This window comes from Colletotrichum navitas (genome assembly GCF_030913465.1).
Source record: "Colletotrichum navitas strain CBS 125086 chromosome Unknown LY79scaffold_69, whole genome shotgun sequence".
In the NCBI taxonomy this organism is placed as follows: Eukaryota; Fungi; Ascomycota; class Sordariomycetes; order Glomerellales; family Glomerellaceae; genus Colletotrichum; species Colletotrichum navitas.
Window position 1 is genome coordinate 94,559 of NW_026850615.1, and position 27,486 is coordinate 122,044.

A 27,486-nucleotide genomic window follows, 5' to 3' on the forward strand; every position below is an offset into this window, starting at 1 on the left:
AGCTTCACGACATTATCTTACCTGCAGGCTGCCAAATCAAGTAACCCGATGACGAGTTGATGCACGGTTTGCTTTTGTGCTAGGTTTATCGTGACCCAAAAGCCGAGGTGGTTCATTGATAGTTTTCATGTGAAAGCCATGCAATACATGGTTCATAGCTTTTGCTTCGGCTCACTTTCTTTCATACGCTTAGGCCCACGCAGCAGTCACGGCCACCCGTCAAAGATCTTCTCGTTGGTTAGCAATGGCAACGGAATTCTTCTTATTTTCTGAGCTTCCACTTGAAATACGTATCCACATCTGGAAGTTTACGAGAGAGCCTCGGATCCTCAAGGTGGATGCCCGAGTTGAACTCAACAAACATCGCCGTCACCCGCTGGACTATACGCTATTCCACTGTACCTCACCCAACCCCGTCCCCGCCGTACTACAAACATGCCACGAGTCGCGAAACCTTGGATTGTACGAGAGATCGTTCACAGGTGGCCTCACACCGCGATACATATGGGTCAATTTCCAGCTTGATTCAATTCAAGCCACATACTGGGTCCTCAGGTTGTTGAAAATCGAAAAACAAAGAATTTGCCACCTTGGTATCGAGTTTGAGAACGTGGAGGCTTTGTTACGTCGCTACCGAGAAGCCGTTGTAGGACTTCGGGTCGTGAAGACAATGGAGCTTTTTATGCAGGAGCCTCCGCCCGAATGTGCTCATCTTATCGAGTGGACCCGAGACACAATGCGACAGATATCTGAAGAGGAGAGCTCCCAGTTTCCCCGTATCACCTTGGTTGACAGGGCTACGGGAAACACGATGAGCTAGGGGAGAACTACGCCATAGGGCTAGATGTGGAGGTACCAAGAGAAGCTTACCGTATAGGACCATGATTCAGTCAGGTCCTAGTCCTCGTGGTAGTTAGTCACATGGCCGAACAGGTAAAAGGATCATTTTTCGGGTATGATGACCGGAGGGGTTTTCCGAAAGATCCTTTGCCATCGCTGGCACAGGAAGTCAGGAGAATTGATTTACCTTAGAATCAAATAATTAGAAACTCAGAGATTAGAAAGAATAAAAGGAACAGAGAGATTTCCTTCAATCAGACATACAATTTTCAACGCTTAATTCAACCCAGGTCTTTATTTTTCTCGAATTACACAACCTGTCCTTCAATTAATGTTCAGTTAAACGTGATGACACAAGAACCATGAAAGCCATATCTCACCTCCTCTCCTGAAGCATGTGCTGATAATAGTGAGAACCTCTGATCAGTGGCTTTTTAAGTCTCGAGACGAGGCATCTCATGTTGCGTTAGCCGAGGTGGTCCGTAGTACGCTGCGCACCCCTATCCCTTTGAGTGCCAGGTGACCCCATTTCTGCCAAGGGCGGGGTAGAGCCAATGCATTTACAGCATTAAGTCCGATAAGCCAATAGTTTCGTAGTACCTCTATTTATATGGCGTTTTGCCTATGCCATAAGTACTAGCAATCTCTATATTTACACAAAGGTACATTATAATCTAAGTAGCCCTACTAGGTCTTCTGTCGCTGTGCTCACCTATTACTAGATGCCTTACCTAGAGGTTGCCTCTTTAAGCTACTGTAATAAGAGCAAGGTAAGTTATACCCTTATAAGCCCTAGCAATAGTCTATAATTAGTATAGACGTATCTTATAGAGGACATTGTGATTTTAATAATAATGTTGGTGATAATGTTGAAATTGGTGGTAGTTGCTAACAAAATAACATTCTATAACAATGTATTGTCATGTATGTCCGAAAATGGGGGGTAAAAGTGGGTGGGGGTCCACCAAGGGGTTAGTGGGGTCACCTGGCACTCAAAGGGATACCAGTTTTAATAGCCACAATTCAAGAACAGGCGACCGATTGGACAAGATTCACAAGCTTTGGTAATGTCTTTCAGTAACGCACAGAACATGGCTTTATTCAGGGGCAAGGGTTTTGCTTTTTTCCTTGGTTTTGTACCCTTCGATTTTGCGTTTGGGGTCCGTCTTTCAATACAATACCGCTTTTTTTCCCCCAGCTTCTATCTTCTTCAAGTGTATGACATGTCCCCCTGGATCTATCTATCCACAAGAGACTAACAGTCGCAGACCTACTCAGTGATGATGATCTTCGTCAACTGCTTCCGGTGGAAAAGGCTCTTCAGCCCCTTCGAGAGTGGGGTCCCATGATGGGTTGGCACCAGCGTCACGCCAACGCACAGATCTTGGGCCATGCTTATTCCAGTCCAGAATCGCATCAAAGTCCCTGCATGTATGCATAGAAGACCAGTTGGGTAGGGCATCGCGCCGCAGAGGGTTGTCGAGGGGGTCCACGAAGAGAGCCGGGGTAACATCTGCCTGGCATTGCAGGTTCATCCTCAGCATGTCTATGCAGTGATCTGCGTTGGAGGCAGGCAGAGTTAGTAGATGTGAAAGGTATGCTTCCGGTCAAGAATCGTGGAAACTTTTGCCAGAAAAGACTTTGCTCCTACCAAAGTGGGAATGTATGTTTTCATCAGGGACGCCCTCGTCCAAGAATTTGTAATGATCGTAGTTATAGAATAGTCCCATTCTCAAAGAGTTCTGCTGTGATATTAGCTGCCATAGAAATTTGAATTTTCAGAGAGATTGTCTAACCAAACAATGAAGCAAATGGAAAACCTCCAGCATAGCCAAGTACCCGCCGCCTTGTTCTTCGGGGATTTTATGGAATGGCATCTCAGGTGAGTCAGTCATATTGAGTAACTTGACTTCTTCTTTAGTGACCCGAATGCCTCCCGCCCCTAGCTCGATCTCGTGCCATGCAATGTCGATTTCGTTTGAATGTGTTCCAGGAGGGCCGCGCCATTTGTTTGTCTGCCTGAACTCGGCATTGTAATGAACTGGTGCTTTGTACTTGATGGCCTCAAAAGCGGGCGCTATGGGTCGTTAAGGGATGCCATATGCTAGAGATGTATTACATTCATACTCACATATTGTCGAAAACTCCCGTGTACACAGCTCTGCGATCTCATCCTTTGAAGGTGTAGCATTGATGGCAAAAAAGAGAGCAACAAGCGTGATTACGTTGGTGAATCCTAGCGCAACAGTTGATCGCGAGAATCGGCGGTTGAGGCTCCTTGCCGATTGAGAGTTGATCTCTCCTCCCTTTCCTTCTGATTGAGGGAGGCTTTCATAGTCTTGCCGCAATTTCAACCACATCGTGCCACTACAGCGCTCAGTATATTTCCTGGTGAACGTCCTAGACGCTGCTTGCTCTTCGATAAGCGATATGATCAAAATGAAATGATGACAGTGTGCCCCAAGTTAAGGTCATTTTGAAATCCAACAAGCTCGCCCCGAATAAACTACATAGCTGACTGGGGTCGCGAGTTGTCAGTTGGCCCTCTTATCAGATTGTAGAGTATTGTAGAGTCTCTTGCCCGGTTTCCATGCCATTGCGCTATCTTCCAGGATCCTTCAGGATTCGAGTTGCTTGTTGCGGTCTAGTTTTCGCGTGCGGGGCCCGATACAAAAGTTCTCATGATGATGCATCTGGAACGCCACCTTAAGACGTGGCAGATACGACTGGCCACTAATGAGGGCCAAATCTTTGCCTATCTGGACTGAGGTACATAAGTCTGTGGAATTCCGAGACAGAAAGGAGCGCAACCCTGCCATCGTAGGATCGGAGTCCCTGTCAGTGGCAAACGTGCAGGCAAATGATTCAGTCCAAATGTATCTAGTTGGCTACTCTAAGTCTAGACAGCCCGTAACGGCATCTAAGCAAAGACGACCTTCCGTTCTTGGTCTAATAGATGCGAAGCGTGGCAATTATCTCACACAAAGGTCCGAAACTAGCTGGCCCAGCTTGTCTTCAAGTCAGGGAAGTGCGATAAGGCGCCATCGTTGCGACTGAATGCCGTGCAAGAGCGGAGTAATGGCCTATAACCAAGACAACGATTCAATCCCAGGGTTAAATAAGGTTATAAGAGGGGCCTGAATCTTGCACCGGATATCTTTGTCAACTACCGTTGTCCATCCCTCACATTTCTGCAGTCAACAAGCAAAGACGAAGCCATGCAGATCTCCACCGTCACCCTTCTTGCTCTGCAGGCCATCGGCATCATCGCCGCCCCTGTCGCTGCTCCTGCGGCCGACTATGCCGACGTCGCCAAGGCCACCATTATAATCAAGTCTGCTGGTACTTACAAGCGCGACGAGGAGAAGAGAGATGTAGAGTATACCGATGCGGCAAAAGCCAACATCGTCATCAAGTCCGCCGGAACCTACAAGCGTGGCGAAGAGGTCAGTATATGACAAAGCTCACGACTTAGACAAAGTGACCACGAACTGACGGAAAAATGCAGTACGCTGAAATTTCAAAGGATTCCATTAAGATCAAGTCCGTCACCACATACTAAAGTCAACGGGTGGTCGGTCCTCACAGTTTTCCTCGCCTACCGGTCTGCTAGTTCTTGTATAAGGCTATGCTCCAGATGGATATATGGTGCTCATGTTGGACTGCTCAGTGTCGAGGCGTCGATAAACGGGATCTCGGAATTTAAACCATTCACGACATAGGTCTGACTTGTTCTTCTGAAAGCTTCCAAACTCAGCAGATTCCAAACCTCTGTGAAAAGTGTCTTACCTAAAGCAGTAGTAGTATAATCCCCCAGCTACGATACTCAATAAGGCCTTTATAGGCCTATTCTATTATATTACTTTAGTCTATTTCACCTCTGAAAGACTAAGTACCTTCCACCTTTATCTAAAGCGCCTTATACTACTCTGAAGTATACTTTCCAATAGCTTCTTTCAAAAACTATTATTCAAGCTATATTAAAGAAGGTTAATATAGTTATTAAAATATTTTAATGCTTAGATGTCAAAATTCATTATTCTAGTAGCTAGTAACCGCTATATGTGATGACAAAAGCGGATCCGTAATTGCCACTGCGCAATTACGGCTTATATCACAACACACCCCCCCAGGTTTACAACATATCTGTCAGAAGGCTAGTAATATAGAACACTCTTCTTAATACTTTCTAATTAGGTACATCTCGCCAAAGTATAGGTAGTGTTTTCAACTGCCCCAAACAGTGCTCAAACCTAGGCCCTCAGGATTATGGGGGTCTCTGATATAGCCTATGCGCATGCCATTAAGGCACACAGAGGTCCAGGGTAGAGCGGGCTCATAACTGTGATAACAAAAGCGGATCCATAATTGCCACTGCGCAATTACGGCTTATATCACGACACTATATAAGAGTGATTTCCTCATATACTAATCCCCCCTTCTTAATGAAATCTCTATCTAAAAGTGCTCTACAAATGCCAACTCGCTTAAAAGCCTTGTCTATGCCTCTCTTCCCTAGATCCAGTATATGTTTTTCAAGACTACTCGCACTAATACAAACAAGCAACGCATAACACCTTTGGCTTATGTCTCTTTTTATATCCATCACACACCCGCCAAGATGGCCAAACTCCTCATTCCCAACAACCTCTAGGCTCCCAACGTCAACCCCTGGATTTGGGTTCGAGTCGATGGGGGGGTGATAGGCCTCCTCGGCAAATAGCCCCCGCACCTTCAGCGCCCCGACCGGTTGCGGTTCAGCAAATGAATCTTCGCCCCTTTGCATAACAATTTCAACCTTGTCGAGTACATTGTCAGATACGCCCCGCACGCTCCTGAAGATGACCTCGCCGTCGACCGAGGCCCAACTTCCAGCTTGGGGCGCGCAACTGACTGTTCACAGACGGCGCCTCGACCAGCGTGCTGCATACGTCGTTGGGGGTGTAGCCCCAGTGCCTACGCCCGTTGACGTGGTTGTATTTAGCGCCCCATATCAGACCATGAGCGATATCCTCGCGCCACAACCCGGCGACGTAGGTCGGTAGGTTGTCGCTATCCAGCAGCCCCAGAGACTTAACCACAGTGGCTATGCCGGCCAGGACGGGCAGCTTGTCGGTGCCAAACGACAGCTTGCGCGTTGTATACTCCTCTACTAGCTGGTACCACAGGTCCCACCGGCTTCCCCTTCTTGGCTGCTCACGGATCAGCCTCCGCAGATAGAGGAGGAGCCCTGCCACATAGTTAATAGAGTGTCCATGAAACACGTCGTTAGACTCGCTTGTGAGGACTTTCTTGCATTCCCATAACATTTGCTCGCGGCTAGAGTGCATCACCCGCGGCGATAGTAGCCGCTCCTGCATGCAACAGGCCCGGCTATTTAGCGGGCAGCCTTGGAAGTAGTCGTATATATTACGAAACTCCTTTTTAACAGCGTAGTCCTCGTTCAGAGTTGCAGTAGGTGACCTGCCGCCTTCAGGGTGTATGAAGCCAGCGTTACTTGAGGCGGCATCTAGGGCTGGGGGTGTAACGGTAGCGCCTGCGTATACTGACGCCATGTTTCCAGCCTCAGTAAATCAGTCAGATTGAGAGTCCTGGATGGTACATAAGCTATCAATCCAGAGGTAGCGTATACCTAGCGCTCGTGTGACAGCTATAGCGTCTTGGAAGTTGCGAGGCAAACCCTCAACCGGTAATTCAACTAAGCGTGCCCTCAAGTTTGCGAGGATAGTGCTTGAAGGGATGGTGCCGCCCCAGCAGTGGCTGAGGGCGACATAATCTGCCTGCTCTCCAGGTGCTGCGACGTATAAGCGCGGTTGTACTACGGACTGAGGTGGTCCGAAGTCAATGACACGGGTGGGTAGAGCGCTTTGAGCAAGGGACGCTGCGTGAGGACGCTGGTCTTCAATGCTGCCCTCTCCAGCCAACGAAGTGCCGCCGCGACAACATTTGTGCGATCCGTCGATTTGACACATCGCTATCCAATCTCTATATCTCTGAGCAATGTATTCTGGCGTCAAGTGGCGTGGAGCGACAATGATGTCCTCGTAAGTGAGGAGGGGTTTCTCCTGATGGCGTCCAGGTACAAAAAGTTCCGCAATCGGCCGATGCGGAAGCTGGGATCGTTTGTTTCCCGTGATGATGATTCGGAGAACCTGGCCTTGAAATAACCCTTGCGGTGCCAGTAGCACGGGAGCAGACCCAACCAGCCAATGCGCAAGTCGGGACCAATGCTCACAAGCTCATCGTGGAGTACATGGCAAAGCTCGCAGGACCGGGCACTAGAGACGAGTGTGTCAAAAGAGAGCTGATGTTTGAAGGCTACACGGTCGATACCAAGATGACGGATGGTTGTCGTGAACAGGGAGCGTCTCTCGTCAGCTGTCCAGCCTTTCTCTGGGTGCCCCTTGTTGGCCCAAAAGACAGACAGCTCCTTGATAAAATTACGACATAGCTGACAGAGGTTGCTGCCACTCGGCTCGAAAGGGTCCTCGGGAAGGTTCATAGCTTAAGTGCACACTGTATCTTTATGTTTGGAGTGGGAGAACCTTATTCCTTTTAAAAAGGAGGGTTTAAACTGCCTGTCAGCCTGAAGTGGTGTGGAGTTTATTGTTGATAAGAGGATGATGATTCGCCACAAAATTCTGGACGTTTTGCTGGGCCGCATATTAAAGCCTCGGCTGGCCTGATTTGTTTGCTGATAGCGTGGCAGACTCTCGCTGGTTTGCCCTGGAGACATGCGTCGCCGGCAGTTGGCCAGACATCACAAGGTCAACAGATATAACTGTCTGAAAAGTAACTATCATAACAGTCTACGGAGGTAGGGCTGACTCGGATTGATACACACATCTGTTGCATCAACTTCTCAGCGCAGTCATGGAAGTGGGAAAACTGCAGTTTTCGGCTTGGTTTTCCCAAACATCGTTTGAGGTGTAAGTCATGTTTTCGGAGCGTCATAATGAATGAAACAACAAGAATTTACAGTTGATCAATTTTAACTTTTGCAACACATTCGGATAGGCGACTGACGCTTGTCATGTCGCAAAGAACTGAAGTTGCCAAACTTGGAAGCCTCGGCACGATGCTGTCAGACTGCTTGATTCGTACGTTGATAGGTAAGAGCATTTGTAATGTTAGGTGTTTCTTGAGGTTATCAAGCCTCGGTGTCACTGGAGTCTTTGATGAGATATGTTTACAGATTGAGACGATGCATTTGTTTGTTTTCCTCCCAAACGAATGATTTATTTGTTTTTTTCTGGTCTTTTTTTGAGACGCTGTTTAGCCAAGCTAAACAAGGAATAATCATGATTCACGCCGCCGATCCACGTTGTGGCGTAGGCCGTAAGCGCCCTAGAATGCTTTGTAACATCTAAGCCTGCCATCGATGCTCAGGCTGTCGAAGTGCCTTTTGCACGGCATGAAAACGCAAGCTTCCCAGCCGTGGCTCGTGCCAAGGCGCAGATCGTACAGGATGGCGATTCGGGTTTCACCGCGATGCTATTCAAGGCCAGTTCCATTACAAACTGCCAGTCGGAAGCTGTCTCCCCCAACAGTTATTTGTATTACAAACTCAGCTTGCTTGTAGTACAAGCGAATGTTGTCTTGAATCTTGCTTGCACTGCTTCAAAGACTTGATCATTCCAACACATTCGCCTTCACTGCGTTATTTATTTCGTAATGACAGTCACTAGACAAAACAGGTTTGGCAGACGTTTCCTGTCATTGCTGACCTTGGCACCCTAACTCCAAAGGAGTTTGGCGCACAAAGTAAGTGTCTTTTTTTTCCCTTTCTTTTTCTCTTTTCTCCCCCCCCCCTTTTCCATAGCCCTGGGTCGTCTCGGCTCAGCACAGAATATGATTCAGGTTTGTGTGACTTAACAACGTGGTTACGCTGACTAGGCTCTGCTGCAAGCCATGACTGACAGCCAACAAGGCTACTGTATCCTCTCGCAATTTTAGGACAAAGCTAAGAAATCTACTAGCTATATACAGCTAGTAGATCTCGTATAACAGCTAGTAGTTACTAGCTACACTAGTCCTAGCATAGAAGACAGTTACTATTTTTACCCTCTATTACTTACTAGCTAGCCTACTATTAGTAGAAATATAACTATTAAGTCAACCTACCCACTTTTTGGCACCCCCTACATTTCGGCATGCCAAAAATGAAGCCATTACAACTAACACCACTTTATTTAATTAACTATCAATAACCTCTTGATGCTACGATAATATAGCTTTTGGCCTCACTAGGTAATTTAGATGCGCTGGATTTATCTATATTACTTTTAACTTCACTAGCCTCCTGCTGCAATTACTGTACCTCTTTGATTATTGTAAACTTTGTGTTAGGATCTATATGAACAGCCTTCTGTTTCCTAGGTATACTGTTAGTAACTTGGGCTTCTAGAAGGCTGATTTTTTACTAGGCAGTAGCTAGTATATAGGACTGTTCTTAGAAGCCTTTTTTGACCTTTCTAAATAGTTGGCGTTGTGTGGCGATGCTTTGTTCTAGCTGGCTAAAGAGCTATAGTTGGTCCCTAAGGTCCTTTACCTTCTTTAGCGTAGACCACTTTACTGCAGATAAGGCTAATGCCTAGCCCTCTATATTATAGGCATCCTAGGCTATATAGGTATCTCTAGCAGCTGCTTTAAGTGGTATTAATAGTGTTATTATTAATAATATTGCCTTTTAAACTAGTAGCCTATTTATAAGTAGCTTTATAGCACTAATAGGCTATAACCTAGTGTATTTCTAGCTACTCTTAATATTACTAATAGTTAGACTAGCTAGGTAAGCCTTTTGATAGTAGAAAAGGAAGTTCCTTTTGCCTATAACAGTAAAGTTAATCTACTAACTAAGATATCTAAGCTCCTTCTAATATACTGCCTTAATAGGGCTAAAGACTAACTAGTTAAGTAGCTAGAGGACATAAGAGGTATATAGCAGTAAAAATAAGAGATAGACGTTATTAGTATAGTATAACTATATAAAATTTATTATTATATAGCTCCTATGCCTATCTAGGATAAGAAGTCTAGCCTAGTTAGGCTAAAAGGGCTTAGTCTAAGGAAGGAAGACTCTCTATAGCTATTTAACAGTAGTAATATTAGTAGTCTATTTATTCTCTGTTGCTGTAAACTCCTATCTATTATATAGGCCTAGATTTAGAGGGAACTACTGCTGCTAGACTGTTTTGCCCTTATATATAACCAAGGGATAAATAGTAATGCCCTTAGTAGATATATACTTAATAATAGATACCTAGGCTTATGATCTAGGCTGTTTTTTCCTTACTGCCTTTGTTAAAGCCTTGCCTAGCATTAGCCTATTATTGCCTTTGCCCTTAAGGATACTAGTCTTATCTATATTATATCTGTTAGCTAGTTTAATGGCTTAGATGCAAGGTATAGCGAGATATTTGAACTAGTCCCTAATAACCTTAGTAGATGCCCTATTAATACGCCTTAAATTAATGGATTAACTTCTCTGGACCTTAACAGATAGGTTCCTTTAAATAAAGCCATCTACCTACCTTTTGCCTAGAGGTTAGGTATCCCCTATAGCTTAGAGGATACAATAGGTAAAGTCCTTTAGTTATTAATAGGTTAGTGGGTGCCTAAGGTCTGCCTAGGTAGTCACCTAACTGGCTAGGCTAGCCTCCTGGCTAGTTAAAAGCCTCTAGAGGTCTTTAAATACTGCTTTCCTTAGTTAGGTACCTCTTAGTTGATACTAGAGGGTTGTTTGTGGGATACTGTAGATAGAAGCTGCCTAGATAACACTATGGCTGTTTTTAACAGCGTTAATTGCTTGATTAATCTTATCTTTAGTATACTGAACTATTGATATATAAAGAAGGTATCCTGAAAAAATAAAGTGATTTAATAAAGGTTAAAAAAAGTGGTAGTAGTTTGAAGTTATAGATATAGCTGTTAATAGGGTGGCTAGGCAGCATTTTTGGCATGCCGAAATGTGGGGGGTGCCGAAAAGTGGGTGGGTTGACTTATATAAGAAAATAGATAATTATATATAGATCCTTACTTTTACTAGTAAACTATATTATTTATAGTAGCTATAATACTTTTTACTATTAATAGGCTTCTTAGCTTTATTTTAATTTTCTAAGAGAATATAGTATAAGTAAATTAAAAATTACTATACTATAGATACTTATTAAATCTAGATAAAGCTAATATATAAGAAAATAGATAATTATATATAGATCCTTACTTTTACTAGTAAACTATATTATTTATAGTAGCTATAATACTTTTTACTATTAATAGGCTTCTTAGCTTTATTTTAATTTTCTAAGAGAATATAGTATAAGTAAATTAAAAATTACTATACTATAGATACTTATTAAATCTAGATAAAGCTAAGAAGTCTACTAGTTAATAGTAAAAAGTATTATAAGTACTATAAAAAGTATAGTATACTAGTAGAAACAAGGATCTATATATATCTATTTTCTTATATAATAATTATATTCTTACTAACAGTAGGCTAACTAGTAGGCAACAGAGAGTAAAAATAATAACTACCTTCTATCTTAGGACTAGTGTATCCAGTACTTACTAGCTGTTATAGGACATCTGCTAGCTTTCTTTGACTAGTAGGTTTCTTAGCTTTGTCTAGATTTCACGAGTGTTTATGGTACTTGTCTTTGCTGTAAAACTGGTTCCCTATCCATGTTCCTGCATTTGCTTTCAGTCACGGGCTCAGGTTGGCATTGTCTCCCCGGCTCTGGTTGGCCCTCCGCATTCTTTGGCATCGGTAACCGTTCCGGTTGAGGCAAACGACCATCCAAAGATGATGGCCAACGAGACACTCGGAGTGGAACTTCCATTTGCAGACTGCGGCAAATTTTACAGCTTTCTTTTTTTCCTATGGCAAATGGCTTTCCGGGATCCTCGTTGACAATGGCAGCCAAGCATGGCGGTTGATTGGACAGGATACGCGATCAGGATGCGAGCGCTGTCAGCCGCTTGGCGATATATTTAAGAGAGGGTTGCTCACGCGAGATGGTAAACCTCACAGCTCACTTCAGCATCCTCATCTCGGTTCTTCAACTCACCATCGTCATCATGCTGCCACTTATTCTTGCGACTTTTGCCGGCCTGGCTGCGGCCCAATCTACGCCGTGGCCCAAGTTCGGCAACTGGACGGAAGCCGTCAACGGCTATGACTACATCCTCTCAGGGCCCGCAACCCTGGGCAAGAAGACCGATTTTGAACTGGAACGCTGCCAGTATGTCTGGAAGGACCTCAACAAACGCACGAACGCGACCGATAACTACTTACCGGCACCGTACCCGGCTGAGCGCTGCATGGACCTGCTCTATGAGCGCAAGTCCGCCATCGGCGACGGGGGCTTTCTCGACATCTTCGCCAAGGACATAGAGGAGGCCAAGCGGTTCTGGTACGACGTCAACGACAACTCGACGCTCGACGACCCGGCCACATGGAAGGCCGTCGAATGCCGCGCCCTCGTCCACCTCCCCAACGTCACAGCCTGGGCCTTCTCGGCGTGGTCCGCCTCGCCCTTCGCCGATGCCGCCAACAACCGCGCAAACGCGGAGCACTACTTCAAGCACTCGGACCACACCGGCACTCTAGGCATGTCGCACATCCTCGAGGGCTGGGGCGGCATCATCACGAACTTCACCATCCCCAACTACAGCCCCCAGACCTGCGCCCAGCGGCCTATGGTCCGCCCGCTGCCCGAGTTCGCCATCAAGGCCTGCGGCGACAAGAATCTGGTCGACGAGCAAAGTACGACCTTTGGTGTCCTCAACATTGCTGCCCGGGATGTCCTCGGGTGCGACGGCAAGAAGAATGTCGACATCTACGCGTCGATTTGGTACGGGAGCGGCATCTCGGAGGAGCATCTCGAGGCGGAGCGCCAGCACGTCATCATCGAGATTATCAACATGAGCCAAAAGGCCCAGGAGGACATTGAGAGCGGCAGATTTGCGGTTCCTACGCCCCCGACCTCTTGAGGTCCCTGGACAAGGAACATTCTTCTTTGACAGTAATACTACATTCAGCCAACCTAACATATGGTTATGGTTGTTTTATTCTCATGTTTGAAAACTATTTTTCACACCTGTATTGGACTTTATTCTCAGGCAACTATTCTGAACATGCCAGTACCAATCAATTGTAGAACAGTCGCGCAATACTCGTTCATGTTAGCCGACAACCGCAGCTTCATACGCGGTATTATTCAGCTCCGGTGCTACAACAGTAACCTACCTACATCCAAGTGGCGGGTGCCACTGGACTATGTGGTCAGCTACCATATTTACAAGAGCTGACCACCTATGCGTTTATCTAGACTAGGATAATCATCCAGGTCAACCATCCAACTTCAGCCTATTTTCTCTCCCTGCGCCAATATCACAGCAACGAAACCCACATGGAAAAGCCTTCACCTCTTCCTGATTGACGTATAAACAATCAAAGATCGGCATACTGGGTCTTCGTAGATGCTAGCCGCAACTTCACCGCATTCCTTCGTACCAGGGCGGCGCCTGTGCGGAGTGTGTATTTCAGTCTCATGGCGCCCGTTGTACTTATCATGGCGAGGGTCCCGGATCGTCCGATGAGGATAACGACGATAGCGACAGCGATGGTCCTACCAACTATCGCAAGCCATCGTACGAGGATGCAACCGGAGTACGCAAACTTGCTGCACAGGAAACCATTTTTTTTACTAGGTTATAAAGAGCGTATAAACGTTTTACGCCTACCTATTACTTTGCCTATACAAAGGAAAACACACACCCTCAAACTTGATCCTATTCAAGGATCAATGGCTTCTCGCTAGAGCCAAGGAAAGAACTACCCTCGCCAACACCTTTTCCTAGACGTTTTCCTGGTGTGCAAGGGTTACGACCCTTGGACACCAATGGCTTCTGATAACGGCTAGGACCACCACCGCCACCATTGTTGTCACCGTTGTCTCCATCGTCGCCCGAAGAAATATCCCCTTGGCCATGATGGCCGCATCGTGCGCCGTGACTCATCCATACACACTCACCACAGGCACCACCCTGATAGTCATTAAGACGTCGGCACTGGGTGAATCGGTGAAGATCCGAATTGAAGCGTACGTTGAGCGAATTGAGAAAGCCAATTGAACAGCAGAGCAGTGAAACAAGGCAAGCAATAAACAAGGAGCTGAACGATTGACACAGGACAAAAGATAGGTATACGTGTAGATAGTCTATTCAGGTTGACTCCCCCAGTGGGAGGCATTGGACGATGAGATATATACTCCATGGGCACGTGTCTATTCATGTGCCTGTGGGGTCATCCATCGTCCCTGTTGTCTATCTACAGTATACAGTGCTTGTCCTGTGACAAGAGGAGGAAGTACTAAGTTAAACACCGCTGAGAAGAGCATTCCGACCCGCGCCAAGTAAGGAATCAGCACAATGCCATGAGGAGAGTCCCGAAAGAGAGCATTGATGAAGTACGCCGCAAAAAAGACGCTGAAAAGCGTCTTATCAGACGATACCGACACTCATCAAGCCAATTAGGATCAGAGGTCGAGATTGTAGACGTTCACAAGACCCCAACACAAGATTCCTTCACACAAACGCCTCTATTCGACCCTAAAACTAGCAATCACGAAAGATAGCATTCACAGATCCCTTTGCGGGATATTTAATCTCCAATTCTGTACTTCTTGGGGTTACTGTTCTAGTTGGAATCTTGGACAGGCATCATCTGCCCTATCCGCCCTAGCAATTCCAACTATAAGCACTCCACCGACTGGAGGCTGCTTTCCACGACAGTGGCGACGAGATGCTCCGAAAGCAGAACGCCAACTGGGTCAGGGCCTTCTACGCCCAACGCCAGGGCAACTCCGCCGCGCAACAGCGATCGTCGCTCACGTCGGACGCGTACTTTCGCCAAGAGATCACCACGCCTATAGACACTGTCCTCGCCAAGTTCAAGAAGGATAAGCTGTACACAGGTGATATCCCCAGCAGAGCCGCGCTAATGAGCTCTACATTCCTGCACTAGCCTAGTTAGTCTAACTTAAAAGTAATAGGCATATTGCTGTACAAGCAACAGATGCTTATCCGTCTCGGCTCAGGACTATACTTGTTGGCATATGGGTGATGCGGCCGGAGGAGGTGTGTCACGTGACACACCGCCTACCGGCAGTATCCCTCACCCTTGCCCACGCGCAAGGGTGGTGCCGCACTTGCGCTCCCACTTCACCTTGCAACGAGTTAACTATCAAACAACAACAACCACTAATTGACCACTCTTTCCCACTCTTCGTGATATTGCGAACTCGGGATATCCCATCGGTTAACCAGTGAAAAACCAACAATACTCATCACCAAGCTCACTTGGATTGATAAAAAAAATTCTACGTGACGGCAATCGGAGTTCGCGGCGTCAAAGGAAGCAGATACATGCCGTATGTGGGCTTGGGTTGGATCCCTGGTCATCTGGTTACGCCTGACACTGTTCACGCTGCCAAGAAGGACATCAAGCATATCGCGAATGCTGACATCCTCATTTTCCTTCTTAACTACGATGAGCAACATTGGGCTTTGCTCCTGGTTAACCAAATCGACGGCAGAATCTACTACGCGGATTCCAACTGGACTCCTGACTGCGACGCCCTATTCGCAGACGCAATCAAGTCTCTTTGGCAATGGTACTACCACGTGGGTGCGCCATTGGATCCTCCAGGTATCATTGGGTCGAGTGCATATGTGGTCAATACGACTCAACAAGAGGACGGATTCACTTGCGGTCTCTGGGTAGCTGAATGGACCCGGACCGTCCTCCATCTGGGAGTCTTGTCTCCAAGCTCACTTGGATTGATAAAAAAAACTATACGTGGCGGCAAAGGTATCGTCATCAACCCATTCATCGCCGGCATCAAGGAAGAATCAGACACCGCTCTAGTCTGTCTCGAACTCCCACAAGGGAGCACGTTCAAGGGGCTACAAATAAAGACACTAGGAACATGGGGAAATGTGATCCATAACGATTATGACGTGACAAATATAAAAGATTATTCGTTGTTCACGTCATCTATAGAATTTAGAAACAAGCCAAATTCGCCGGCTCACCGCGCCGACGACACTTTCAAAGACACCCAAGCGCCTGTAGACCCCTCGATGGCTTTAGAGCGGACTCAAAGAACCCCCTCACTGCGCGAAACATCATTCTGACGTCCTACTACACTACACCTGGGTTATGGTACCGCCTATTCTACACGCATGAGCTTGATTACTGAATTCAGTTGCGCTGAGTTTGACTGCACTGGATTCTCCCCTGTGGCTCTATAACTTAACTACCCTACTTCCGCACCACCGCCACTTCTACACTACCTAAAATTCTATATTTCTCCTGCTTTATTAACACTACTACCGTTTTCAAACTATTATAACAATTACTATATATTACTAAGCAACACTAATTGGTAAGAAGACTTTCTCTAACCTATTATAAAGTAATATACTAAAGATAAGCTCTAATAGTCACTTTAAGATAAAAACTGGATGTAGGCAAGTTTGAAAAAAGAACTATAAGAGGTACTTTTAATTTGTGATAGTAGCTATGTACTCTAGAGGTAAGCTTGCCTAGGCGCACTTTGCCTGAGCAGTGACGGCCTAGTATTAAGTACAACAACAACAATAAAGCACTCGTTTGTTCCTTCAAGCCTGCCTTGACGGGCTTCAGACAGCAAGCCCCACGGCTGCTGAAGCAGCGCCCGCGTCGCCCGCCCTTTCGGCGAGACTGTGGGCCCCGATCGCAAAGTCGGGCTCGTACTCAGGGACGTCGCGCGTGTCGAGCGTACCGTTCCAACAGTACCGCTGGAAGCAGTTGGCGCATGCCGTAGGCACAGTCTGGCGGGCGCGGTCCATGCTGCGCGAAAGGACAGCGCAAGCGACGCAAACAGGCCACTCTGCGTCGAGGGTAGCGTTTCCCTGGGTAGCTGCATCATAGCCATTCTGGATGATGGTGTCGCGCCGGCTAAGGTTGTATTTGAGGTCGAAAGTAGACACATTAGACTGGGTGCTATAGGGCGCATTGGGGATGTAGACGATAAGGGGTGGCGGTAGCTGCTGGTCGCTACTAAGGGTGAAATTAGAGGCATTACAGCCGAAGAAGGTCGGCCGGCGGTTAAGGCCGAGGTTGATAAAGGTGTTGGCGTCAGGGACAGGTGGGAAAAGGGCGCCATTAGCAATAGGCTTAGCAGCGCGGTTGTAGGTAGCGCGGTTATAGGTGGCGCGGAGGGCGCTACCATTAGGCCAGTGGAAGGTAGTATCAGCTGAAGAATCAACAGCAAAGATAACATCAACAGCGCGGTTTGGCTGGATTAGTGGTTGAAGTGGGATATTCTGATGGTCCTCGCCGCCATCAACAAGGGTCAGCTGGGACGAGTTGGCGGTAGGGTTGGTGCTTGGGTTCCAGCCGAAGAAGGGGTTCGGCACATACTGCGCAATATCGTCGTTATCCTTGTCAATTCGCTTAAGGATATCTGTAAGAGCGCTCTTGGCGAAGCCGGGAATACTCTCGGATTTTGATATAGAGTTGCGAAGAATAAGCTGATTGAATAGGGAGGATGAGGTGCCCATAACAAAGCCGGCCTGGTCAAAGCCACGAACGCAAGAGCCGCCAGCAGTTATACTGCCATTATAAAAGTTAGAGGCAAGGTAGGAGAGGGGTGCAAAGCCAAAGGCTGTGTTATCCCAAGTACCAAGCTCAAAAGGGTTAAACTCATATACAGTAGCGTTAAGCGAGATAAGACGCTCACCAGGGGCGCGGCCATCAGCAACTAGTATGGGGAATGGCTGGGCGCCAGCCTGGAAGTCAGGCGATTCAGCAATAGAGGAAAAGGTGTAAGCTGGGCCCCCATCAACATCATTGATAAGCTGGTATGAGAGGGCGCGGCCCCAGTAGTCTGTAATAGACACTTCAAACCCCTTGTCCTTACTGTACACCTGGCTGATGATGTCCTTCCAGTACTTGGCTGTGTTGATGATAGAAAGACCGGGATCCTTAGGTCCAGTGAAGATAGAGTGTTCAAACTGCCAGACAGTAGAGCTCTGCTGTAGGTCGACCACAGAGGAGAAGTTGTTGAAGAAGAGGGAGCCCACAAGCCAGCCGCCTCCAGAGAGACCAGCTAGGTAGGTAGCTGACTGGAGCAAACCGCCAATACCGCCAGCAGACGTAGAGCTAGGCGTGCGGCTGTCAGCAGCCGCTAGAAAGCCAGCACCATTCATAAGAGCGCGATACCCACCCCCAGATATAGCGATGGCGATGTTGGGTAGCTGGGACGGCCTGAGGCCATCAATATAGGCGCCAGCATCAAAGTCAGGGATGTTGGCGCGGGTGAGAAAGTCGCGTAATGGTTGGACTATAGCACTCCGCCGGCTCGTGAGCCATGCCGTCTCATTAGGCGACAGGGCTGATGCGGAGCGGATGGTGGGACCGACTGCCGGGCATTCGACAACAGCTGGGGCGTAGCCTCCCGAGGGTGAGTTCGGGAGAGCCCGGGAGTCTAGAGCGTTCAAGCGGGCCGACATCGGCCTCACGGGACCGGCTGCCCACACCGGGGCGAAGATGTCAGCTATTACTAGCAAGAATAGGGGCAACATATTGGTATGAAGCTCCCCTTTGGAGACTTAGTCCAACAACGAGAGGCAACCCCCCAAAAAGAAAAAAGAAAAAGAAAAAGTGGGGAGAGGACGGCAGTATATGTTGTAACACTAGTATTAGAAATGTGACCGGGGCGATGGAGGGTATTATAAACATATAGATGAGGCTGAGCCCTCAATAGAATAAACGAATAGTCGGTAGAAGCGGCAGTGAAGAGTGGAGGATGTCACTAGCAATAATAATAACAATAAGAGTATTATTAACAATAGACTCTAGCGATTTTTGGGCAGTGTCTAGCGGCTGTGCGGCGAACTCGACGTGACTCGACCAAAAATTCAACTGGGACAAGGGATCTTCGGCTTCCTCCTCGGATCCGCCACGCTAGAAAAAAGCAGTTCCACGCGGGTGCCTGGCTAGGTTATGGCGTCGAGTTTTGGGTAGCCAGGTTTCAGCATGGAAGCCATGGGACAAATTTGGGCTTAAGAGAGTGCTCCCTATGTGATGTTCTGCATGATCAAATAAACAGTAATTGGGATTTGGGAGCTTAGTGAGCCCGCCCTCTAGTGGAAGATGGTCGGAATTATAAGATTGGTGGTGGAATGCAGGGGTAACAGGTCGTGTCAGATCTTTAACCGTAAAGAAGACTAAGGCCTCAAATATTATCAGCGAATAAGAGGGAGCTCAAGGCATACACAAGGGGACGCCGAAACTATGGCTTCGGGGCGAATGGGAGCGTCCGGTTCCCGCGGATTGCTAGTCATGTTGTGAGGTCGGGGATCTCAAGGGTCTTTGTGAACGCGTACAACCGTAGGCTACTAAGCCACATATTCAAGGTATAGTCACATGTAGAAAGCCTGGGCCCAACCCGCCTTTACACTATCAACCGTCTTATAGAGCCAATACCGCCGCGCTTACGAGCTGTACGGCGGGCCCGGGGATGGTATACACGATGCTGATAGGCAAATAATTAGGTTTCAATTGACTACACTCTTGCCATATATATTATCAAGTTTGTGGTTCTAATCGTAGTAAAAGTGATGGGGTAGATGTGTGGGCTGGAGGGAAATAAGTGGGTGGGCCCAGACTTTTTGCACGTCACGGTACCTCAAGATTGAACAGGTACCTATACAACAATATATGTGCTGGTGTGTCCAAACGAGGGAATAGACACCACGGCAATAGGCGGCCGCTTTTTAATCCCTTTTGGGGGCTATCTGAAAGCCATGCCGAGGCCTAGTCGTGAGCTGGCGTCAGGTACGCCACTCAAAGGCAAAGGCGAGACAGCAAAAGTAACTACGATCCATGAAATGATCTGAAACTGTCTGGTTGAGGCAGAGAGATGGCCAGAATAACACTCCTCTGATATCTGGAAGCAGGGGGAGCAAAAACAGTGAGAGAGCAAGAAACACCGGGGGGCCGGAGAACGCCATCAAGTCAAGTGCCGCATTGCCGAGCCAGCGGGCTACAATGTCGGGTGAGGCGGTTTAGGAGACAAGGGGAGCCTGTCGCGACATCAGCCTCTGCCTGTGCCAACACTGCGTCTGTGCATACATGTGCTTGTGTTCAAGCTGCTGTCACTGTCTTCTCGGATTGAAACTACCCAAGGGCAGCGGCAGCGAGACACGTTAATAACTAATACTGGTGCTAAAATGGCGCCCAGGAGCGATCGGCGGCAACAGAATAGGCCATGACTAAGTATAACTTCTAAATGGCATAGCCTGTAGACAGGGCTTATCAATGGGTGTGCTTCTTATATGGAGAAATTAGTAGACAGCAGTCTAGCCTGTACGCACGGGTTAACAGAAACTAGAGGCTGTTGTTAAAGTGCAGGTAGCTAAGATAGCGCTGCCTATAAGCTAGATAGACTTGTCTGTCTAAAGTTACACCAGCCCTCATACTGCCTTACTCATAGCCTCCCAGATTCAGCGCGTGGCCCATTTAGCTGCCTGCCTCCAGCCTGCTATCATCCTGCCATCCACACTTTAATAACTAAATCTTCCTTGGATACAGTAGTATTACAAGTGATAATTAGTTTCTACATAAGGCAGACATAATACTCGCTTGAGCCGTTTATCGAAAATTCGTCCTGTTAATGTGGGATAAATAGTTTCCTTAGGTGAGAATCACTGCAGCGCAGTGTCCTAAGAACAGAGGCCCTGGTTGACTCTGGAGATCTCTTAGTAATCACACAGCCAGGCCTGCATGCGCTGGCTTTACCGTTATTTATTGCAACGAATGCAGCTTGGCCGCCAGATTGTTAGTGCTTTATGCGCACGGACGCAATGTGGACTAGTCTCGGACATTACCGACCGGCCGGAATAACCGTATGCACAGCTGCCTTAGGCGCTTTCTAGGTATCTCAGCTGTCAACGGATACTAGATAGTAATATTTGGGTTACGGGTAAATTGCCAGTGCACTTTTGGTATCTTGCCAGTGGGTTAAACCTAGTTAGGAAACACATTATGTCAGCACCAGCCAAAAATCGCCCACAACAACATTTGACTTATCTAACCAATGAGAGGGCCACAGCGTTGGATCAGCCCGGCGTCGGATTAACCCAGCGTCAGATTAGCCCGGCGTCGGATTAACCCAGCGTTAGATTAACCTAGCGCCAGCCTAAATTAATCCTGCCTATACTATTTATACTGCCTAGGCAGTAGCTACAGTAGTAGTTGTAGCACTAATTACTGGCGAAGTTGTTGCTGCTGCTAGGCTAACTAAAAGGGCTGCTTGTTGTTGCTGCTGTTGCATTGTAGGCGTCTGTTGGCAATAGTGGATTTGCGGCAAAAAGGGCATGGGCTGTGGACTGCAGTAGTGGCGGTGGTGGCAGTGCCTACCTAACTAGGTTTAACCCACTGGCAAAATACCAAAAGTGCACTGGCAATTTACCTGTAACCAATATTTGTATTACTTACATTTATAGATTTAGATTAGCTCTTTATGCATCCCTGTTACAGACCTCTCTACTATACTACAATTATCAAGACTTAGTTAGGAAGAGGAACAAAGATAATTATATATAGGTTCTAGTGTTCACAATACACTTGAACTCTATTTTACATCTACAACTCTATTCTACAACCTTAATCTACATCTACAATTCTATTCTACAACTCTAATCTACATCTACAACTCTATTCTACATCTACAACTCTAAAGCACTCTCGACTACCTTGAAACACTCTCACAATGAAGTTTTCTGTACTTGCAGCTATTCTCTTTTCAGCTGCTAGCGTTAGTGCTTCTGAATGCTGGTATGTTTATCAATAACGTTCTTCAATCAAGCTTATCTAACAGTTTAGGTGTTACAACTACCAACACCTAAGCAAACCCCCTTATCACGCAACTCCGTCTAACGATCATGCTACAACCCAAGCTTGTAGCCACTGGAGGCGGGGGACACACGACAGAGGTAGTTATAACACCTGCGACCTAGGGAGAACAGTGGGCACAGGGCAGTGGAAAGAAGTAAGTGAACTAATTAGCAGCGCCATATGGTCACAACTAACGATTGCTGTAGACTTGCAAACGCTATGGGGCATATGGAGGAAACTGCCATTGAATTATTGGTTTTTATAATCATATTGTTAGAGGCCCTGGGGGGGCAAAGCTCAGCAACTGAGGTTATGTGTGGCAGCGTGTCGGCAAGTTAGCGTAGAATGTGGTAATGTAATGTATCGTCATGAATATTTTGATAAATCTGACTTGACACACACCACTCGCAGTATGCATCTGCTACTTATGAAAGACTATGCTGCATTCCTAGATTATCCAGTGAGGCCTTTACTTAATCGCTCATGAGCAGTGTCGGCAGCAACTACGAAGCCTCTTCTAGAAGGCTAATGGTGTCGCCAGCATATGTATCTAGCCTATTTTCGTCTTGGGGCAGAGTTGCAGAAAAGACCATTAACTGGGTATGGGGTAGATTAGAGAGGTAGTGTGCACTTGAGTCTAACTATGAGAAGATGCATTATCGTTAGACATTACACCCCATCAGTTTTGCCTTGGGTATCGAGAGAGGGACGCTCTGCTCCGACCACTTCAGGATGGTTGATTATCTTTGTGTCAGTCGCAGTAGCTGTGTTTGGGAAGAGCAAGTCATGCTCTGGCGCCTGTGCCGACATGGGCTTAGGGATCGAGTTGGCAGACTTGACAGTTTCCGGATCCGCCACCGGCGCCAGGGATTCGAAGAACGCCGTCCCGTCCGAACCAAGCAGGCCTTTCAGGATGGTGTTGACCAGCTCCACTATCTGGCTGTTGACTGGATCCGTGTTGAACAGCGCGGCGAGATGGTAGCTGTCTTCCACCAAAGACAGGATGCCAGCCAGCCAGGGAAAGGCCTTCTCGATCGACTCGAAAATATCGCTAGACAGGGACCATTCTCCGATCGAGATCGCGAGGGACTCGACCACCGCCGACAAGTGCGGCGGCGACGACAGGTCCACCACCACCCGAGCCAGCATAGAGACCTCTGTGAGTGCGAGCTCGCCCACGGAGGTGAAGCTGCCGTCAAACAGGGACACGGACCCGGAGGCCATGAGAGACGTGTTCAGGATGGCTGTGACGGTGACCTTGTTACTACCCAGCGCATCGGCCGTGACGCGAGGTACGCCGGCGCTGGAACCTGGGACAGAGACAGCAACAGCTGCAAGAGCGAGAATTGAGGCGTACACGCACTTCATCTCGGGTATCTCGAGCTTCGTGAGCGTTACGGAGCTCTTGTTCAGGACGGGTGGCAGCGGCACGGTGATCGGGTGAGCCACGAGCGTCTGGGGGACTAACTTGGCTGCCGAAATCAGGTAGCGGTTGAGGTAGTCGACCGAGCTGCCATCACAGGCGAAGAACCAGAGGCGGAAGTCCACGCCGTTGTTCATTGAGTTGATGGGCGCCAGCAAGCCTCCGATCTTGCCGTCAGTTGCGGACCACGTGGCGTCCGTGACGTACAATTCCCTGCCGAGATCGACCTTCACAGTCTCGTCACTGAACGCGAGGGTGAAGCTCGACTGCAAGACAGATATGTCTGACGTGTTGATGTGCTGCAGCTTGCTCGTCTGGTAGGCCGGGACGGTCTGAACGTCTGGTAGGTCTTTCTCCATTGCCACAGACGCCGTTTTGCGCACCTCGAGCGGCGTGCCCAGCTCGTTCGTGAAGGTCACATGAGCGTCAGTGAGTCCCATGATGACGGTATTGTTGAAATTGTGAACAGGAACTTGAATTTGTTTTGAATGACATGGGAATACAAGCTAGGACTGCGGGTAGGGAAGGTGTGTGTGCCCGGGATAACTGGAAGGAAACCCCCGCTGTTCTTCTCGCGGCGAAATCGTCTCTTTATACCCGTAGCCAGGATCAAGGCCATATTTCAGATTAAGAGATGCGTCATTGGTCATGAGCCTTTCGAAACAATCTATACACTTCGCATGTACCCTTATTTACTGGTACATACCAAGCCCCTAGGGTTATGTAGACAGGCTTCTAACGCAGCTAACAGTCTAGGGATGAGATGGGGAGTGGCAGATATGGGCAGAAGCACATAGTAGCGGGACAAGCCAGATGTTCACGCTGTCGTGAGCCTGCATTCCCCGGGTCTCAAGATCAGTAAGAAGCATGCATACTCATTATTTTGCCAGCCTGTCTTGTCAATCAAAGAGCAGGCGGAACGGGACGAATGGAGCATAGTTGTCCTACGCCAGGTCCAATCCCAAGGCAATTCAGGGCTGGCTAATAGCTGCCACGAGATATATAAGTGTTAGTTACTGCCCACGTAACTGACAGTATCGTTTTGTTACGTGACAGTTATAAGCCCAGCTCTGCCGACCTTGCGCCAGAACAGTCAGACTTCAAAATGCGGCAGTAGCTTAATATTCCAAACACTGTAAGTTTGATTCTTATAATTGTCTAAGGGCGACAAGGACTCCTAGTTAAAAATCCTAAAAGTCTAGGGAATACACAGTCTATACTACCTATGACTAGCGAGATGTACCTAACTAGGTTTCCTACTGTAAAAGAGTGTCAAATCTGACTTGTTAGGTCAAATCTGGAGTGTGTGTCACGAGATATATATTAAGTGCTAGCTGCTGCCTACGTAACTAACGGTATTGTTCTGTTACGTGGCAATAGCGTTAAGTGCGTTTTGTGATTCGTATATTATCAATTTCTGGGGGGCAACAGCCTTTGAAAATCTCAACCAAATCATAACCGCATAGACTGCTCAGCTCAATCTACCGGCTTTTCCTTCACAATGAGGAACTCCTGGTAGTTGCTGTCGTCCGGGTCCTCGAGGGTCTCTCGAACAATGACGCTGGCTTTTCCAGCCACGGTTGCCAGATTGTGAGGGAATAAGTGGGGATTCCCTTAATAAGTGTATGTGTGGTGCAATGCTGGCACGAAGTGCCAACATTGGTTGATCTTTTGGGCATTTGCCTGAATGGTCTATGGACGGGCTTAGTACACCACCTAAGTTCCCTGACACAGATATCCAGAAACAATCACACTTATAGCGTATCCCGGTGCCAGGCGAATGAGCCCTTGCTCGGCCTTGTCCGTGCCGCCAGTCTTACCAGTCACTCGCACTTCCCATGCCGCGCCCCCCGAGTCGCGCGGATCGAATTGCAGCAAGGCCTCCAAGCCCGGGTCGTGGCCAAAGAAGATGTTGCCAGGGTTGTTGCGCGAAATGTCGGTGGCATCAACGAGCTCAAATTTGGCATCCGAGAACAGAGCGTCCGGGGCGATTGTGGCCGTAGCTGCACCCGCGAGGAATCTAAACGACATGGCCCGCGGCTTCATGATGGAAGACGTGGGATTGGCGGCCTCGAGGACCAGAGTCTTCGTAGCACCTCCCAGCCCAACACCTGTCGGGATGGTGTAGACGAGGAAAGGACCGGGGTGTTCGTCCCAGGTGGCGATCAAGGACCGACCGACACCTTCGATGAGGCTCTCGATCGGGGTGAGTGCTGGCTCTGGTGATTCCTCCCGCATCTCGAAGATGGACATGAATATCATGATAACGACACCGATCTCGACCAACACGGCTCCGACAATCGGGAGAGTTACAACCATGGTGGACTCTGCGGCGACGAACCCAGCCCATATGATGGCTTCCGCAACCAGTTCGCTGGCGAAAATGCTGGCTGCGGTCACGCTGATCGAGATGATGGTGAGCGCCTTGCCGGCGGTGGTCAACTGGCTCCAATCGTCCCTGAGGCTAATGGTCATGCCGACGACGGCGATGATGCTCAGGATGATGGTGATGCCAGGGAAGACTTGACCTGGCGCGTTGAAGCCCCTGTAGATGTCCTTGAGAGATGCTGGTAACCCCTGGTCTTCACCGACCGGAATCACTCCCCACACACCTGCCACAGTTCCTCTGGGAACGTCTACGGACTTTGGTAGCGGGTAGCGACGAAACTTACGGAAGATGCCAGTCTCGAGCCACTTCTAATCCTTGAGCGCCGCCTTCTTGCCGATGAACATCACAAAACGCGTGGCCTCGCCCAATGCTTGCTGGTCGAGGATCTCGCCCAGGGCCGCGTCCAATAACGGGTTCGCCTTGAAGAGCTTGTAGCCGTTCCAGACATCCCAGGTCTTCTCGCTCACGTCGACGCAAAATTGGATGGTGCCGGCGATGAGGACGGTCGCGGGCAGGGTCTCGGACGACCAATCACTGAACCCCTCTGTGGCATCGTAGAGATACCTTGCCACGATGCACAGTGACCAGATTCCCTTCATGGCAGCCAACCTGCGAGAGCCCTCCGGCTCAAGGATGCCCATCACTTTGTCAAACTCAGTGGACACCCACGACCAGGTCGTCTCTCTCCCAAAGAACTGGGTAAAGTGCCTTTGCTTTGGATACTACGGAGCCCGAATGGCTGATGATGTTGACAGGTTGTGTGCGATGGAACAAGCTATCCTGTCAAAGGGTACGACGACTTGTTCAAGGCCATTGGGAACGCTAGTGGAGGCGAGAACGGAAGGCTTAAGATTCCGGACCTTCAAGGCCGCTTCATCAGAGGTGCGTGAGTTGCCGGCCGACTTGTTCTAGCAGCCATATCATATCACACTGGGGTGCCCCGGCTGATTTGTCCCATGAGCCAAGGTGACAACCCGTTGGGCTCGTCCTTGGTTGCAGGGTCCGCGCACGACTCTACGCGCCTCTCTTCGCCGCCATCGGTACGACCTGCGGCTACGAGGACGACCAGTCCTTCTTCGTGTCCAATTTTTCCGGCCAATACCCGCGCGGCGCCGGCATTAACAACCGCAGGGAGGACGGGGACCCGGACCGCAACAGTCGGCACTCACGCAACCTCAACGGCACCAGGAAGGGGGCTGAGTCCTACCAGGGCTATGCCACGGGCATTCCCAAGAGCACACCCCACCTGGAGATTGATTAATCCCGGCCCGTGGCGACAGACCAGTCTAGCTGGCCCTTGGCTCACCAATGACACGGCCGGAAATCCAGGCCCGGCATCTTTCTCCCTGACCGGCCTTGATGACCACGAAACGGCACCGGCCTCTGGGGTGGTCAAGTAACTCATACGTGCTTTCTAGGCGGTGCCGCAGTTGGGGTACTACAGATTGACTAATCCCCTTGTTGTTGTTGTCGCAAGGATATTTGCAGCTTATGTGTTATGTGCATAGCAGGGCACTTATGTAAGATCGTGTTATTCGGCTTCCCCCAGGTGCTTTTTACCCTAGATAGTGGCTTTATGTAATCGGAGTAGCATACGACTCGTTCATTGAGACTCATATGTATGACTATGCAGCTATTAGAGCTGCTAGTTACCTAGGTAGTTAGTTGCAGCTCAAAGGGCATCAAAAAGACAACACTCCGTATGATGCGCCCATAACACACGCTTTTGGATTCTATTCTATGTAGACGGCTTCTGGATACGCCCCCACTATTCATACCCTTTAGTCACATGCTCTGCGAGCATCATACGCGCAACTTCATATCAATTGCACAACAAGATGATTGTATCTCTAAGCCCTCGGACTCCTAAGGATCAAG

At 48.3% G+C, this 27,486-nt stretch overlaps 11 protein-coding genes across 11 annotated transcripts; 6 read left to right on the plus strand and 5 right to left on the minus strand.

Annotated features, from left to right (window-relative positions):
• Positions 1–201: 201 nt before the first annotated feature.
• LY79DRAFT_564718 (uncharacterized protein) lies at positions 202–1,124 on the plus strand. The gene has a single exon (XM_060558683.1). The coding sequence runs from the start codon at positions 245–247 to the stop codon at positions 818–820; it is 576 nt and encodes a 191-aa protein (XP_060410377.1). The 5' UTR covers positions 202–244; the 3' UTR covers positions 821–1,124.
• Positions 1,125–1,909: 785 nt separating this feature from the next.
• Positions 1,910–3,347, minus strand: LY79DRAFT_564725 (uncharacterized protein). The gene is made up of 4 exons (XM_060558684.1): positions 2,972–3,347; positions 2,637–2,917; positions 2,492–2,582; positions 1,910–2,398 (listed from the first exon to the last, which is right to left on the minus strand). Exons 1-4 carry the CDS (start codon positions 3,198–3,200, stop codon positions 2,115–2,117), a joined length of 885 nt encoding a protein of 294 aa, XP_060410378.1. The 5' UTR covers positions 3,201–3,347; the 3' UTR covers positions 1,910–2,114.
• Positions 3,348–4,058: 711 nt separating this feature from the next.
• LY79DRAFT_672633 (uncharacterized protein) lies at positions 4,059–4,402 on the plus strand (the record flags this gene model as incomplete). Its single annotated transcript, XM_060564080.1, has 2 exons — positions 4,059–4,286; positions 4,349–4,402. The coding sequence occupies 2 exons, from the start codon at positions 4,059–4,061 to the stop codon at positions 4,400–4,402; spliced, it is 282 nt and encodes a 93-aa protein (XP_060410379.1).
• A 1,426-nt stretch (positions 4,403–5,828) lies between these two features.
• On the minus strand, positions 5,829–6,856 carry LY79DRAFT_694412 (uncharacterized protein; the record flags this gene model as incomplete). Its single annotated transcript, XM_060564794.1, has 1 exon — positions 5,829–6,856. A coding segment is annotated over exon 1 (567 nt), but the record flags the coding sequence as incomplete, so codon positions are not given.
• Positions 6,857–11,854: 4,998 nt separating this feature from the next.
• Positions 11,855–13,093, plus strand: LY79DRAFT_564732 (uncharacterized protein). Its single transcript, XM_060558685.1, has one exon. The coding sequence runs from the start codon at positions 11,863–11,865 to the stop codon at positions 12,838–12,840; it is 978 nt and encodes a 325-aa protein (XP_060410381.1). The 5' UTR covers positions 11,855–11,862; the 3' UTR covers positions 12,841–13,093.
• A 1,874-nt stretch (positions 13,094–14,967) lies between these two features.
• Positions 14,968–16,095, plus strand: LY79DRAFT_564735 (uncharacterized protein). The gene has a single exon (XM_060558686.1). It carries the CDS (start codon positions 15,277–15,279, stop codon positions 16,045–16,047), a length of 771 nt encoding a protein of 256 aa, XP_060410382.1. The 5' UTR covers positions 14,968–15,276; the 3' UTR covers positions 16,048–16,095.
• Positions 16,096–16,554: 459 nt separating this feature from the next.
• On the minus strand, positions 16,555–18,408 carry LY79DRAFT_523037 (lysophospholipase; the record flags this gene model as incomplete). The annotated part of the gene is made up of 1 exon (XM_060555495.1): positions 16,555–18,408. One exon carries the CDS (start codon positions 18,406–18,408, stop codon positions 16,555–16,557), a length of 1,854 nt encoding a protein of 617 aa, XP_060410383.1.
• A 3,030-nt stretch (positions 18,409–21,438) lies between these two features.
• Positions 21,439–22,296, plus strand: LY79DRAFT_564738 (uncharacterized protein). The gene is made up of 3 exons (XM_060558687.1): positions 21,439–21,736; positions 21,785–21,950; positions 22,003–22,296. The coding sequence occupies exons 1-3, from the start codon at positions 21,672–21,674 to the stop codon at positions 22,042–22,044; spliced, it is 273 nt and encodes a 90-aa protein (XP_060410384.1). The 5' UTR covers positions 21,439–21,671; the 3' UTR covers positions 22,045–22,296.
• A 169-nt stretch (positions 22,297–22,465) lies between these two features.
• LY79DRAFT_582677 (uncharacterized protein) lies at positions 22,466–23,659 on the minus strand (the record flags this gene model as incomplete). The annotated part of the gene is made up of 1 exon (XM_060560277.1): positions 22,466–23,659. The coding sequence occupies one exon, from the start codon at positions 23,657–23,659 to the stop codon at positions 22,466–22,468; it is 1,194 nt and encodes a 397-aa protein (XP_060410385.1).
• Positions 23,660–24,878: 1,219 nt separating this feature from the next.
• Positions 24,879–25,938, minus strand: LY79DRAFT_347595 (uncharacterized protein). The gene has a single exon (XM_060552625.1). It carries the CDS (start codon positions 25,692–25,694, stop codon positions 24,936–24,938), a length of 759 nt encoding a protein of 252 aa, XP_060410386.1. The 5' UTR covers positions 25,695–25,938; the 3' UTR covers positions 24,879–24,935.
• Positions 25,939–26,241: 303 nt separating this feature from the next.
• Positions 26,242–26,869, plus strand: LY79DRAFT_672640 (uncharacterized protein; the record flags this gene model as incomplete). Its single annotated transcript, XM_060564081.1, has 3 exons — positions 26,242–26,307; positions 26,364–26,494; positions 26,608–26,869. 3 exons carry the CDS (start codon positions 26,242–26,244, stop codon positions 26,867–26,869), a joined length of 459 nt encoding a protein of 152 aa, XP_060410387.1.
• Between the last annotated feature and the right edge of the window lie 617 nt (positions 26,870–27,486).

Bases quoted from the DNA above. Each gene is read 5' to 3' on its own strand.
- LY79DRAFT_564725 (XM_060558684.1), bottom strand. From the start codon at position 3,200: ATGTGGTTGAAATTGCGGCAAGACTATGAAAGCCTCCCTCAATCAGAA. The intron at 2,918-2,971 runs GTGAGTATGAAT...AACGACCCATAG, and splicing joins ACGGGAGTTTTCGACAATAT to CGCCCGCTTTTGAGGCCATC. The intron at 2,583-2,636 runs GTTAGACAATCT...ATATCACAGCAG, and splicing joins TCCATTTGCTTCATTGTTTG to AACTCTTTGAGAATGGGACT.
- LY79DRAFT_564732 (XM_060558685.1), top strand. From the start codon at position 11,863: ATGGTAAACCTCACAGCTCACTTCAGCATCCTCATCTCGGTTCTTCAA.
- LY79DRAFT_564735 (XM_060558686.1), top strand. From the start codon at position 15,277: ATGCCGTATGTGGGCTTGGGTTGGATCCCTGGTCATCTGGTTACGCCT.
- LY79DRAFT_347595 (XM_060552625.1), bottom strand. From the start codon at position 25,694: ATGACCATTAGCCTCAGGGACGATTGGAGCCAGTTGACCACCGCCGGC.
- LY79DRAFT_564718 (XM_060558683.1), top strand. From the start codon at position 245: ATGGCAACGGAATTCTTCTTATTTTCTGAGCTTCCACTTGAAATACGT.
- LY79DRAFT_564738 (XM_060558687.1), top strand. From the start codon at position 21,672: ATGAAGTTTTCTGTACTTGCAGCTATTCTCTTTTCAGCTGCTAGCGTT. The intron at 21,737-21,784 runs GTATGTTTATCA...CTAACAGTTTAG, and splicing joins GTTAGTGCTTCTGAATGCTG to GTGTTACAACTACCAACACC. The intron at 21,951-22,002 runs GTAAGTGAACTA...CGATTGCTGTAG, and splicing joins GCACAGGGCAGTGGAAAGAA to ACTTGCAAACGCTATGGGGC.